Below are 15,937 nucleotides of genomic sequence, written 5' to 3'. Positions count from 1 at the left end.
AAGAAGAAATGTATGAAGATTATAATATGTAGTATAAAATTTAGTTTGTATTACCATAGCAACATGATGACCCTATGTACAAAGTCAAACAATTAAAAGTGATTACCATAGGGAAAATGTCTTAAAAGTGATGTTAGGCAAATAAAGGGTATGCAAATATGTTCACGGCTTGTTAACAACTATGAAAAGCACATAAAGGAGCTAAGCTAGTGAGCAAAGATGCAGAGTAGAAAGAACTTTTATTCATGATGGTGAGAATGCAAAATGGGACAGTCACTTTGGAAGACAATTTGACAGCTTCTTATACTGTTAAAAATACACCTACTAAGTGACCTGGTAATCCTACTCTTGAGTATTTTAAGTGAACCAAAAATTTATGTTCATACAAAAATCTATATGTGAATGTTTCTAAGAGCTTGGTTCATAATCACCAACCACTGGAAATAAAAACAAACAAGATTTTCATCAATCAATTAATGTATAAACAAACTGGTATATCCATACAGTGGAATAAAATTCAGAGATAAAATAAGTGAAAAATTAATTCAAGCAGAAACATAAATGAATATTAAATATATTTTGTTAAGTTAAAAATGTCAGATGCAAACTGCTATGCACTGTATAATTAAACTGTCAATTTGGAAATGCAAAATTATGTGGATAGGAAAAAAAATCAGTTGTTGCCAAGTGTTAGTGGAAAGAATGAGATTGCTAAGGGGTTATACAAAATTTTTTACTATTATGAAACTGTTCTGTATGGCACTGAAGTATAAATAAATTATTCTATACCTTCCTCAAAATCCATACATTTGTATAAGGCAAAGAATGAACTTAAAAAATATATGAATTAAAAAAAAATCAACCAATGGGAGTTTCGTTGTGGCGCAACTGAAATAAACCCAACCAGTATCCATGAGGATGGGGGTCTATCCCTGGCCTCTCTCAGTGGGTTAAGAATCCAGTATTGCAGTGAGCTGTGGTGTAGGTTGCAGACACGTGGCTCAGACCTGGCACTGCTGTGGCTGTGGTGTAGGCTGGCAGCTGCAGCTCAGATTTGACCCCTAGCCTGGGAACTTTCATATGCTGGAAGTGTGGCCCTAAAAAAAAAGAAAAGAAAAAAAAAAGAGAGAAACACACAAAAAGAAAACGGTCGACCAAGATGTCTCGGATTATAAGATGAACTATAGACTATGACAAACTATATCACATATGTATGAAACAACCTCACTGAAGTTTATGGGGGTAGGGAGGAGCAGCCTAAGTGATTTTGGAAAACTGTGTTTTATCTGGAAACTATAAAGCTGAAGACAAAAGGTTACTCTTTATAAACACTGTATTCTAGCTGGAAAATGTATTAACAATTCTAATAGGGTAGAGGTTAAAAATTCTGAAACTTCTTTACTAAGTGTATCAAGGTTAAAAAAAAGTAAATACACTATAAATAAGAGAGCCAGATTTTTCACTCTCAGTGAAAGGAGTTAAAAATGAACAAAGGAGGAAGACTGGAAGGAACCTTGTGCTGCAGGATTATAGTCAGAGTTATCAGTTTCAACTCATATTCATATAGACAGATAGGAAAAGAGAGATATAAAGAGATGATAAATAATTACTGATATATGTGTATTTGTGGATTAGTACACATACTAATACTACCTGGCTCGATTTGCCAAAAGGGCCTAGAACACATGATACCACAGCAGCAGCTAGCACACCTAGTTGTACAGATCTTGGTTTCTTTCTGGCTGTGCTTACGTCATGTGAACATTTCCAGGCTAGGGACTGAACCTGCTCCACAGCGATGACCAGAGCCACAGCAGTGACAACGCCAGATCCTTAACCCACTGAGCCACCAGGGATCTCCAGATCTTGTTTTTTTTGGGTTTTTTTTTTTGGTCTTTTTGCCATTTCTTGGGCCGCCCCTGCGGCATATGGAGGTTCCCAGGCTAGGGGTCGAATCGGAGCCATAGCCACCGGCCTACGCCAGAGCCACAGCAACGCGGGATCCGAGCCGAGTCTGCAACCTACACCACAGCTCACGGCAACGCCGGATCGTTAACCCACCGAGCAAGGGCAGGGACCGAACCTGCAACCTCATGGTTCCTAGTCGGATGCGTTAACCACTGCGCCACGACGGGAACTCCCAGATCTTGGTTTCTAAATACCACTCTCCAATAAAAGATACTAGGGTTTCTTAGAGAAAATATTGATTCATGAGCTGCCACAACTATAATAACAGTGAGTGTGGACTATTTTGTAGTCACTAAAGGAAGAAAATGCTGAAAAGTCATAAAGATGGTAGTATGTCAAAGGGCCAATCTAAAAAGGTCCTAATGGCCAAAGCTGGAGCAATTTTACAACAAAATTAAAAATGTAACATTGGATTCTATACTTTATATAGAGAGATTCTATACTTTATTATATTCTATATATGTGTGTGTGTGTGTATATATATATATATATATATATATATATATACTATAGTCATATAATAAAGAAATGGAGGGAGGGAATAAACTTTCTTACAGAAAAATTCCAAATTATATATGTAAATATTCCCTCCAGAAGGTGGAGCTTGACTCCTACCCCTTGAGTATGGGCTGAAATACTCACTTCCAAAGTATAGAATGTGGAAAGGGAAAAACAGTTTCTCCAACTTTATAGTGGAGAAACCTGGCATATATATTGCTATCATGCATTCCCCTCACATGAAATGACAAAAAGAACATTTTACCTCTGGGACATTCTTCTCCAAAGTCCATGGAAAATAAGAACTAAGCTAGTCAGATGGAAAATATAAGGCAAACCAAAACTAAAGTACATTCTGGAAAAAAATGCCAAACCACTAATCTTTTAAAGTGACAAGGTCGTAAAAATTGAGCAAGACTAAGAGGCTGTCATATATTAAAAGAGACTTAAATGCAATACGGTATCCTGGACTGCACCCTGGAACAGTAAAGGACCTTAGTGAATAACTGGTGAAATCTGAAGAGAGTCTGATTTAAGTTAGTAGTATTTTACTAATGTTAATTTCTTAGTTTAAAAAAAAAAAAAAAAGGTTCTCTGGTTACATAAGGTGTTAGCATTAGGGAAATGTGTGTAAATTTTATGCAGAAATTCTCTGCACTGACTTTGTGATGTTCCTGTAAAGCTATGTACATAACTTGTGTGTGGAATTATCGTTCCAGTACAACTCAATATGAAAATGAAACCTTTAACTAGGTTTTTTTCAAACTTTATCCTTCAAAATTGGAAGCCTGTAGAATGATCCATATAACTGTCACCACAACAAAATAACCTATTTTCTTTCTAAAGCATGAACGATTCAAAATATTCAGGATAAAAAAAATGAATCAATTTCACTCCCAGATGTCTCTAAGTACTGAGACATCTATTTAGTTCTAATATTTGTGTACTCTATAACAAAGTTCATTCATGTGCATTTTATAAAGAAAACATAATACAGAGGTGGGCAGGGTATCATACTAGCTAGATGAATGTCTCATTTTTCTCACTCTGAAATTGAGGAAATTGTTTAAGACCTCTAAAACAGAAATAATCCAGTCATCTATGGAGAAACATTGATTTGTTCAGTATGTTGGTACAGTGTCATTTTTCTTTTTAATATTATCAAAATGATACATGTACATACCTTACACAAAAATAGTTCGAATATTCTTATAAACAAATTGGTCCATTCAATTCCTTCTTATCAACAGTCCTGCTTCCCAGAAGCAAATAATTTTAACAAAATTTTTTTTTTTGGTCTTTTGTCTTTTTAGGGCTGTACCCACAGCATATGGAGGTTCCCAGGCTAGGGGTCTAATCAGAGCTGTAGCTGCCAGCCTACGCCACAGCCACAGCAACACAGGATCCCAGCTGCATCTGTGATCTACACCACAGCTCATGGCAACGCCAGATCGTTAACCCACTGAGCGGGGCTAGGAATCGAACCCATAATCTCATGGCTCCTAGTCGGATTCGTTTCTGCTGCACCATGAGGGGGACTCCAACTTTAACCAACTTTTAGTTCAGTTTTGTATAACAGTTACAGCCTATTCTAAATACAGTGCTGATAGGTCTTTAGGTTTTGTTACTGCTGCCATAACAAATTACCACAAACTTAGCATTTTATGGCTTTTTTCTTTTTGGTTTCACAAACTTAGCATTTTAAAACCATACAAATGCAGATATGACTAGACTAAAACCAAGGTGTTAGATGGAACTATGGTACTTTCTGGAGGCTCTAGTGAAGAATCTTTTTCCTTGCCATTCTGTTTCTAGAGGTCATATATATATTGTGGCCTCCTTGCACTATCTTCAAATCCAGCAACACTGCATCTTTCTGACCCTTCTTCTGTCATTACAATGCCTTCTGACCACAGTCAGGAAAGGCTCCCTGATTTTAATTCCTCGTGTGATTAGATTGGGATAATTTATTTAATCTTGGATAATCTCCCTTGCTTAGGATCATTCATCTTAATCACATTACATATCAGCAAAGTATCTTTTGCAATATATGGGACTGTATTCATAAATGCAGGAAAAGTGATATATAAGACAAAAAAAGGGGATACTACAAATACAAATTTCTGCAATGTATGCCTGAGCTTCTTTCTCATCATATCTTTTTTTCCTTCTAGGTGGATTCATAATTAGAAGAGAGGCATACATATCTAATAAGAAAAAGAACAGATTATCACAGAAATTTTATTATTATATATCTGGATTTTTTCAAATTTTATTATTGCCTCTTACATCTCCTTACCTGTATGGAACATATTTCACGTTAATTTTCATCATAGCTTTCATTTGTATAAGGAAAGAGAGGTAACAATTCAATATATTTTGAATAGTCCTATTAAATATATATGTATATAAAATAAATGGCTTAATATGTGTTTACTTCTGAGAAATATGTTATATACACACTCACACATATATAAATATGCAAGTTCTCCAAAAGTGCAAGTATTCTTACCACACATGCTTCAGAATAATTAGCTCAACAAACTAAAAACCATAATCAGAAAAAACTGGAGACTGCATCAATTCTCCACACATACCTCAGTTTTTGTAACCTTCTTATTAGGATTCATAGTATGTAATGGGATGTCAAATACAAAATCAGTGCCGGATAATCTCAATGGTGCTTGCAACACTATGAGAGTAAAGAAAATATACTGTTAAAATATTAATAGGTATAAGCCCATAGGTAATTCTTACTTTATGTCTTAATTTTTCTACCTATTTTAAAATTCCTAGCCAGAAAAAAAAATTATGCTTAAAAATATTTCAGGAATATCTTGGTTTATCACATCTATAAAGTTCCAATTTTGAATTCTGAATGGCAGTTAATTACAAGTAAAATAGAAAATGTACCCTTGAGAAAATAAAAGAATCTAAAATATACTAAATATTGACCTCAGGAACAAAGGAAAGTTAAAATGCTTCCCGTAGTAGAATGTGACCAATGCAGAAGTACAGAAGTGAAAAGAAATAAAGAAGGAAACATTATTAGAATACAGGGAAAATACACACATAGCATATCATAGAACACTTTCTACATGAAACAGAGAAGCTCTAGAGAGAAAATGGCTATTCTCTGTAAGGTTAGGAATGGAATTATCTGTAAAAATATATTAGAGAAGATATTATTATCTGCTGGAAAATTTATTTTTCAAGCAATTTTAGACCTACATAATTGAGCAGAAAATACAGATTCCCCATATATCCCCTGCTCCCTCCTCCCCATTCACACACAGCAACTTCTATCATCACAATCCTCCACCACAGCAGTACATGCTTTACGCATGAACTTGTAATGATGCTTTACACATGACCATCATTATCACCTAATGTCCACTGTTTACCTTAGGGATCATTCATGATACTGTACATTGCATAGGTTTGAACAAATGTATAATGACATCCATCCACCAATTTAGTTTCATACAGAGGACTAAACCTCTGTGGTCTACCTACTTGTCTCTCTTTCCTCACAACCCTTGGAAACCACTAATCACTTTGTTTCCACAGTTTTACCTTTTCCAAAATGTCATACAGTTGGAATGATACAGTAAGTGTAGCCTTATGAGACTAGATTCTTTCCACAACCTCATCAGCATTTGTGTTGTCAATGTTCTGGATTCTGGCCATTCTAGTAGATGTATGGTACTATCTTAATTATTGTTTTAATTTGTATTTCCTTGATAACATATGACGTGGAATAATTTTTCATGTGCTTATTTGCCATTGGTATATATTCTTTGGTAAGGTGAAAATGGAGACCTCTGTTCCATTTTATTCGGTTTTTCTTACTGCTGAGTTTTGAGCAATTCTCTGTATATTTTGAAAGTTCTTTATTAGACATGTCTTTTGCAAATATCTTCTCCTAGTCAGTGGCTTGTCTTTTTGTACGCTGGTAGTGTCGTGTGCAGAGCAGAAATTTTTAATTTTAATGAGTTCCAGCTCATTAACTCTTTCTTTCACAGATCTTGCCTTTGTTATTGTATCTAACGTGTCATTGCCAAACCCAAGATCATCTAGATTTTTTTCCTATATTCTAAGAGTTTTTATAGTTTTGCATTTTATATTTAGGTCTATGATTCATTTTGAGTTAATTTTTGTGAAAGGTATAAAGTCTCTGTTCTAGATTCATTTTTTGCTTGTGGATGTCTAGTTGTTCAGTATCATTCTTTAAAAATACTATTTATTCTGAATTGTATTGCCTCTACTCCTTTGTCAAAGACACGCTGACTATGTGGACCTTTTCTGGGCTCTCTTTTCTGTTCCACTGATCTATTTTATTTACCTATGTTTTTCAATAGTAAACTCCCCTGATTTCTATACCTCTGGAGTAAGTTTTGAAATCAGGTAGTGTCAGTCCTCTAACTTGTTCTTCTCCACTAGTGTGTTGGCCACTGAGGTTCTTTTCCCTTTTCATATAAACTTCGAATCAATATGTCTGTCAAGATCCACAAAATGACTTGGTGGAATTTTGACTGGGAATACACTGAATCTCTAGATCAAATCGGTAAGAACCTTCAACTTGACAATATTGAGTCTTCCTATGTGCATGAACATGGAATACCACTCCATTTATTTAATTCTTCTTTGATATCTTTCATCAGAATTTTGTAGTTTTTATCATAAGATCCTGTAAGTTATTTTGTTCAATTTACACCTAAGTATTTCATTTTTGTTGGGTGCTAATGTAAATGGGATTTTGTTTTTAAATTCCATTTTTCACTACCTGTATATAGGAAAGCAACTGACTTTTGCATATTAACCTGTACCCCGCAACCTTACTATCATCATAGCTTATTAGTTCCAAGAGTTGTTTTTTTTTTTTTTCAATTGATTCTTTTAGATTTTCTACAATCATGTCATCTGTGAACAAAGGCAGTGTTGTTCTTCCATTAGCTAGGTATTCCAGTAAATGCTGAGAAACAGTGGTGAGAGGAGTATCATAGCCTGGTTTCTAATCTTATTGAGAAAGCTTCAAGTTTCTCACCATTAAGAATGATGTTAGCTGGAGTTCCCGTCATGGCTCAGTGGTTAACAAATCCGACTAGGAACCATGAGGTTGAGGGTTCGATCCCTGGCCTTGCTCGGTGGGTTAGGGATCCGGCATTGCCGTGAGCTGTGGTGTAGGTGGCAGACGCGGCTTGGATCTGGTGTTGCTGTGGCTCTGGCATAGGCCGGTGGCTACAGCTCTGATTCGACCCCTAGCCTGGGAACCTCCATATGCTGCGGCAGCGGCCCTAGAAAAGGTAAAAAAAAAAAAAGAATGATGTTAGCTATGGGGGTTTTTGTAGACAATTTTTATCAAAATTGACAACAATTTTTTTGAGAAAGTTCCCCTCCATCCCTTATTTACTTTTTTTTTTTTTAATGGGTAATGGGTAATGGATTTTGTAAAATGCTTTTTTTCTGCATCTATTGATATGATCATGTGGCATTTTCTTCTTCAGCCTATTGATGTGATAGATTGCATTAAGTGAGTTTTAAATGTGAACCAGACTTGCATACATAGATAACCCTATACCTCTGTCTTGCTGCACGCCCTGTCCTCCACTCTCTGGCAACCACTAGTTTGTTCTTTGTATCTGTGAGTCTGTTCCTTTTTTGTTATATACCTTCATTTTTTTATATTCCACATACGAGTGATAACAGCATTATTTGTCTTTCTCTGCCAGGATCTTTTAATAACAAAACAATCCTAACTCCTCCCTATCATCCCTTGTTTCATTATTGTCAGTAATTTCACTTATATAAGTACACATAAGCATATACAGAAATAAATATATGGTTGCTATTATTATATTGGATAAACTTAAATGTTAGATCAATTCAGAATATGAAAAATATATTGCCTTTGGAATGGATTAGCAATGAGATTCTGCTGTGTAGCACTGGGAACTATGTCCAGTCACTTATGATAGAGCATGATCATGTGAAAAAACACAATGTGTACATGTATGTGTAACCGGGTCACCATGCTGTACAATAGAAAAAAAAAATTGTATTGGGGAAATAACTATTAAAAAACAGTAATTACAAAAAAAAAATAAGAAACACCACAACCTACTATAAAGTAATGATGGTGATGTTGACACAGGAAAGACAAAAGAGAACAGGACATGAGAGAGTCTGGAAACAGACTCAAGCAAATGCAGTAACTTGATTTACAACAAAGGTATCATTGAAATCAGTGGGGAAAGGAGAGTCTTTTAAACAAATATTGCAGAAGAAAAGAGCCTTGACCATTACTTCATATTAAATAAAAAGTAATTCAAAATGGATCATAAGTGTAAATATGAAAGGTAAAATAATAAAGCTTCTAGAAAAAAAAGGAATAGAAAAAAATATGAAAAATAAAAACTCTTATTTTACCTTTATTTTGTCTCCAAATGCTCTTTATATAGATTGAAGTTGCTCACCTATATCACTTCTCCCTAAAGAACTACTTTTAATATTTCTTGAAAGTCTACTGGCAAAAAAATTCCCTCAATTTTTGTCTGTGTGAAAAAGTCTTTATTTCTCCTTTACTTTTGAAGGATAATTTCTCAGGGTACAGATATCTAGGTTGGTGTTTTTCTGTCTCTCAACACTTTATACACTCCCCCCACCCCAATCTCTTCTTGCTTGCATAGTTTCTGAGAAGTCACATGTAATTCTTATCTTTGCTACTCTATATAGTTAGGTGGTTTTTTCCTCTAAATTACTTCAGGATTTTTTTAATCTTTGATTTTTTTACAGTGAGAAAATGATATGCCTAGTTGTAGTTTTTGCCATTCATCCTGCTTGGGTATTCTCTGAGCTTCTTGGAACTGTGGTTTGGTGTTGGACATTAATATGAGGCAAATTCTCAGTTATTATTTCAAGTATTTCTTCTGTTACTTTTTCTTCTCCTCTGGTATTTCCACTATGCATATATTACACATTTCATAGTTGGCCCAAGGTACTTAGTCAGTTTTTGTTGTTGTTGTTGTCTTTTTAATCTTTGCTTTTCTTTGGAGACTTCTATGAGATATCCTTAAGCTCAGAGATTCTTTCCTCAGCTGTGCCCTGTCTACTAATAATCCTATTGAATATATTCTTCATTTCTGTTCCAGTGTTTCTGATCTATAGCATTTCTTTTGGATCTTTCTTAGAATTTTCATCTCTCTGCTTATATTGCCTATCTATTCTTGCATGCTATTTATTTTGTCCATTAGCATTCTAAGCATATTAATCAGAGTGGTTTAAAGTCCCAATGTGATCATTCCAACACTGCCATATCTGAGTCTGGTTCTCAACGCTTGTTCATTCACTTCAAATTGTGGGGTTTTTTTCTATTTTTGTTTTTGGTTGTTGTTAATTTTTTAATAGTTATTTCCCCAATGCATTTTTCTTTTCTACTGTACAGCATGGTGACCCAGTTACACATACATGTACACATTCTATTTTCTCACATTATCATGTTCCATCATAAGTGACTAGACATAGTTCCCAGTGCTACACAGCAGGATCTCATTGCTAATCCATTCCAAAGGCAATAGTTTGTATCTATTAACCCCAAGCTCCCAATCCCTCCCACTCCCTCCGTCTACCCCTTGGCAACCACAAGTCTATTCTGCAAGTCCATGATTTTCTTTTCTGTGGAAAGGTTCATTTGTGCCTTATATTAGATTCCAGATCTAAGCGATATCATATGGTATTTTACTTTCTCTTTCTGACTTACTTCACTCTCACTTTTTAGTATGTCTTGTAATTTTTTTCTTGATTCTTGGACATGATGTACTGGGTAAAAGAAACTGCTGTAAACAGACCTTTGGTAATGTCATAGTAAGTTGTGGGTGGGGGTGGAGGGAATGCATTTAATAATCCTATGATTAAATCTCACTCTTATGATAAGCTTTTGTCTCTGGACTGTGAGCTTTACATGTGCTTCTCAATCTGTGCCCCACAACCACCAATTTGGGACTAGATGGATAGACCAGGCTTGGTTGGGTATTTCTCTTCTGCCACATAGAAGGCTAGAGGAGACTGGAGTTGGCTATTTTTCTTCATCAAAGTCAGTGAAGTTCTGATAAAAATCCAGTGAGTTAGAACCTGGTCAAATAGTTTCTCCTGAGGGCTAATTAGACCTTACTAATTAGCAGATTAGAATGCTCTGGCACATTTCGAAAGTATTCCTTCCCCCCGCCCCATGCCAGAATCATGAGGGAATTTTTCTCCCACATTCACCAAATCAAGTCAAACTGCTGGGGGTAAAATTCTCAAAAATGTGAGAGCCCCTCAGGACTGGGGCCCATGGAGATTTTCTCTCTCAGACTTGTCCCTGCTGAACCTCCAGTTAATCATCAATTATAGCTCCGGTTTCCTTCCCAGGCATTGATTCCTAAAGTGATTTTTGCTCATGAGTTTCTGTTCCATTCCAGTAAGTTGTGATTCTCTGTAACTACATGTCAGTCTCTCCATTTTCAGGAGCATGAGTTTGCCCTGTGACTTAAAGGCTCTTTAGATCTAAGAAGATTTGTTGACGTTTCAGTTTGTTTAGCTTTTTTACTTGTTGTCAGGAAGGAGTGGTAACTTCCATGCTTCTTACGTGCTGGACCAAAAAACAGAATTGAAAATCTACACCTTTTGAAACTTACCTTGGAGACATTTGTAATCCCTAATGAAAACGCAAAAGTTTTACAAGTTTATGGAAATATAGGTCCCTGAAAAGAGACCAATTTCTGATCCCAAAACTCATGTATCTTACGAGTGCTTTTATTATACCACTGGAATTAACATGCTTTGGTAGCAAGTTAGGACATGCGGAAGAGGAGAAATGCATAGACAGTGTTCATCACTGGGTCATCCCCATCTCTTGTCATGGGAAATCCTAGGAAAAGATGCTATTATGACACATATACAAGAAATGGCACATCTAAGATGTTCTCCCTATTTGTGAACTGGCATTTGGGAATAATCAGTGAAATTAATTGATTGGTTAGTTCTTTAAAAATAAAGCATTGTTTTGCCACATTATGTCACCATTTGGTGTATTACATCTCTATTTCGCTTTTAAAAGTTACATTCCGCCAAACACAGATTATTAGGGAAACATTTTCTGGAGAAACTTTCTCAAGATTAAAGTCTCACATACTAATATTGTGGTTCCTCCCTAAATTTAAAACATTCACTGGCATAGAGATTGTCATGAAATGATATAATAGTTGGTGATGAAGCCAGCACTTTGAGACTCACTAAAAAACATGAGAGAACAGGCAGGAATCAAGAGACATTTAAGGAACTCCTCAACATGAGGGAGAAAGATAGAAATGAAAAGTAATTAGGCAAAAAATGAGACAATATAGTCAACAGAACAAAAGTTCAAATAATTTATAATATAATTACAGATAAAGGGTGTTTCTTTCATTTTAAAAAGTCTATAAATAAAGAAATAACCAGAAAAAAGTTTAAAACTTGTTAGGTTAAAATCATCAAAATAATTTTTTAAGAGATAAAACAGTCAAGTCAGAAAAAAAGTATTCTGGGAAATAAAACAAAAAGGAAAGGGACAATAAGGGAGAATATGTAACAATTAAAATATATAACCAGAGTTCCCATTGTGGCACAGTGGAAACAAATCCAACTAGTAACCACGAGGTTATGGGTTCGATCCCTGGCCTCGTTCCAGCCTGGGAACCTCCATATGCTGCGAGTGTGGCCCTAAAGAGCAAAAAAAAAAAAAAAAAAAATATATATATATATATATATATATATATATATACACACACACACACACACACGTACACACATATGTGTGTGTGTATATGTATATATACGTGTGCGTGTGTGTGTGTGTGTGTGAAGTACAAACCCCAACCAATCGGAGTCAGAGAGAAAAATATTGCAAACAGTGGGAAGGAGTGTTTTCAAGGAAACAACTTAGAAAAACTCTACAGAACCAGACATTAATTTCCAGAGTGAAAAGATCCACACGAACTTAAGACTATGGTAAAGATAAAAGCTTCATCAGTGTGAAGTAATGGCATCCGGGGTTAAAAAGTAGTTTCCAAAAGCTTCTAAAGGGGAAACAAGGGCTAATGTATGATGGATGGGAAAGTAGAACAGCATGAGACTTCTAAACACAACCATGGGAGTTAGAACGTAATTGTAACACCTTCGATATTTTGAGGGAAAATTATTTTCCATCTAGAAATCCACACTCAGGTAAACTATCATTCAAATGTGGGAGGAAAACAAAGATATTTCAGATGACATGGATTTTCTAAAAAGTTAACTCCCTTGCACCCTTCTTTAGACACTTCTAGAAGATGTAACCTATCAGTACAATGAAATAAAGCAAGAAATAGGAAGGCAAGGGATTGAAGACACAGGGAATTCAAGATTAAAAATGAGTCAAAAGGAATTCCCCCAAGTCCAGTGAACAGAAGTCTCAGACTCTGCCACAGGGAAAGAAAGCATCTAGTGCATGCAGGAGCAGGAAGATGATGTGCTCCAGGGGGGTTGCTTCAAGGGAATAGGAACAGGCTAGAGTATGTGGAACACTGTCCTGACAAGCATACTATAGAGCTTTATGGTATGACAGCAGTTAGTCAAATACCTAAGGACAATTAAGCACTTATTAACTATAGGGAAAAAAAGTTGAAATAAAGGAAATAAAATAACTATGCACAATACACTACTTGGCTAAACAGTGAACACTCTATCATCATAATAATTCAATCTGGTAAAAAAATTGAATTGAAATTAAAGGTATAATTATATTAGGAAAATGGATAAGAGAAGTTAGAGTTTCAAGTGAGTAAAGATACCTATCATCAAATCAGTGTTTTCATTAGATAATTAAAAAGGAAAATCACTGCCTCTAGGGTAAAGGATAAGCCTTGAGGAGGAGAAAGATAATGGACTACAATTCTAGATTAGCACTATTTTAATTCAAAAATGAAAGCATGTGATTTGGGAACAAAAAGATAACAAACAGCAGGCTTGTGAGCTTTCTACCAAGGAATCATCTTCCTACTGAGGTGATGGTTAAGAGAGTAACATACTTGATATAGCTCCTTGTGAACATAAAATGGTATTGACTGGTGGACTTATTCAAAGAAGAACCTTGACACACATTTTCTGTTTAAATGGCCAATTAAAAATAGCTGGAATTTATGGATTTATGGGGCATTGCTGATAGGAGAAGAGGAATTTATCACAAAGGCATTATCTGTGTAACTATTAAGAGTAAAAAAATACAATACAGAGCTCCACACAAAAATAACATCCTTTGAGAACAAGGTTTCTACAAATTTCATTCACTAGTCATCTGTTAATTCAAAACCAAAGGCACCCCAAGGAGCGATAAAATGACACGTTGGAAGATGCTAACTTCTATGGGAACAAATATTACATTTCTACCTCATTTTACATCTATCACTTCAATCATTAGTAAACTTTGGGGTTGATAAACTATATGATATAATTAAATCTGCTAAGATATTTTGGCCCTTCATGTAAATGCAATAATATTTTTATAAGTTAAGCATTAAATCAAATTCATACCATTAAAACAGGGAAAAGAAGCAGAATTACACATTTGCCAGCCCTGTAGATGGGGAAGACGATCTAATCTTTACAGCATAGTTGTTGGAAATCAGAGAAGAAATGAGAGCTAGATTTCACTGTAGAATTATTTAAAAGATCTATTTTTTAAATGAGTAAAACTAAAGGCAAACAACAAATCTTAGAAAACATCCACAGTAAATATGAAAAAATTATCATCAGGGAGTTCCCATCCTGGCTCAGTGGAAACAAATCTGACTAGTCCATGAGAATGTGGGTTTGATCCCTGGCCTCACTCAGTAGGTTAAGGATCAGCGTTGCCGTGAACTGTGGTATAGGCTACAGACACGGCTTGGATCCAGTGTTGTTGTGACTGTGGCACAGGCCAGCAGCTGCAGCTCCAATTTCACGCCCTAGCCTGGGAACTTCCATATGCTGTGGGTGCGGCCTTAAAAAGCAAAAAAAGAAAAGAAAAAATTATCTTCAATAAAGGGGTAACTGACATCCTTTGGATAAAGACGAAAGCTAGTGATGAAGGCAAGAGAAAATGTACCTAAGAAGTATATAATTAATAGCAAAGAAAGAAAATTTTAATCCTCATGAGCAATCAAAGAAATGAAAACTGAAATGAAGAACTTTTAATCACCTAGAAAGAAATGCAGTTTCTTTCATTCACTGCTAGTTGGAACTGACACTGGAGAAGGGGTGGGTGAAACATCACAGCTCTTTACAAAAGCCCTTTTGTAAACATGTATCTACTTTAGAAGGAATGCAGGCAATTGCTCTCACTTTCAATAAAAATCTAAATAGGGAAAAAAGTATTACACACAAAAATGTTCACTACAGTAATATTTATATGAACAAGAAAATAAAAGAAGGAAACAACCTAAATGCTTATGATTACACCTAGGTAATCTATAAGAGACACTGGGTCAAATACTCTACAACAGTTACCAGTATTGATTTATATAAGTAATAAGAGTATTATATCCAAGTAAAAGTTTCTACTGAGTGATCAAATTTCAACTTAGCATAGAAGATCTCAACAGGGAGATCTTAAAAAATAAATAAAAGCAGGAGTTCCCATCGTGGCGCAGTGGTTAACGAATCCCACTAGGAACCATGAGGTTGCGCGTTCGGTCCCTGCCCTTGCTCAGTGGGTTAACGATCTGGCATTGCTGTGAGCTGTGGTGTAGGTCGCAGACGCGGCTCAGATCCCGCATTGCTGTGGCTCTGGCGTAGGCCGGTGGCTACAGCTCCGATTCGACCCCTAGCCTGGGAACCTCCATATGCCGCGGGAGCAGCCCAAGAAATAATAAATAAATAAATAAACAAATAAATAAAAGCAAAATATACAATAAAAGAGCAAGACACCAAAATATTAATAACAGTATGCTCTAAATATTCATATTCCAGATGACGCTGTGTTTCTACATTTTCCAGTTTTTCTTAATGACGATACATTAATTTTTAACTATTAAATGAGTAAATTTTCTTTTACATCTCATTAAAATAATTTACTTTCTTCAGAAAATTTAGACAACGATTACTTTCTTTCCCTAAAGAAGATACCTTAAAAAAAGGGAGAAAATTTTGGAGTTCCCATCATGGCACAGTGGTTAACGAATTTGACTAGGAACCATGAGGTTGCGGGTTCGGTCCCTGCCCTTGCTCAGTGGGGTTAAGGGTCTGGCGCTGTGGTGTAGATTGCAGACACGGTTCGGATCCTGTGTTGCTTTGGCTCTGGCATAGGCTGGTGGCTACGGCTCCGATTAGACCCCTAGCCTGGGAACATCCATATGCCGCAGAAGCGGCCCAAGAAATGGCAAAAAGACAAAAAAAGGAGAAAATTTTAACTTCATGAAGCCTCTACCAGCTGTGGAAT

General features: G+C 35.8%; 1 protein-coding gene across 1 annotated transcript in view; it reads right to left on the bottom strand.

Moving 5' to 3' along the window:
• Nucleotides 1–15,937, bottom strand: part of CFAP47 (cilia and flagella associated protein 47) — a 443,526-nt gene that overhangs the window by 355,466 nt on the left and 72,123 nt on the right. Inside the window, exon 23 of the mRNA XM_047764176.1 lies at nt 5,064–5,158. Within this exon, the coding sequence (XP_047620132.1) occupies nt 5,064–5,158 (95 nt within the window). The remainder of the gene's footprint in view (nt 1–5,063; nt 5,159–15,937) is intronic.

This window comes from Phacochoerus africanus, chromosome X (assembly GCF_016906955.1).
Source record: "Phacochoerus africanus isolate WHEZ1 chromosome X, ROS_Pafr_v1, whole genome shotgun sequence".
Lineage (NCBI taxonomy): Eukaryota > Metazoa > Chordata > Mammalia > Artiodactyla > Suidae > Phacochoerus > Phacochoerus africanus.
The sequence above is the reverse complement of the archived record's forward strand: the minus strand, read 5'-3'. Positions and strand labels throughout refer to the sequence as shown.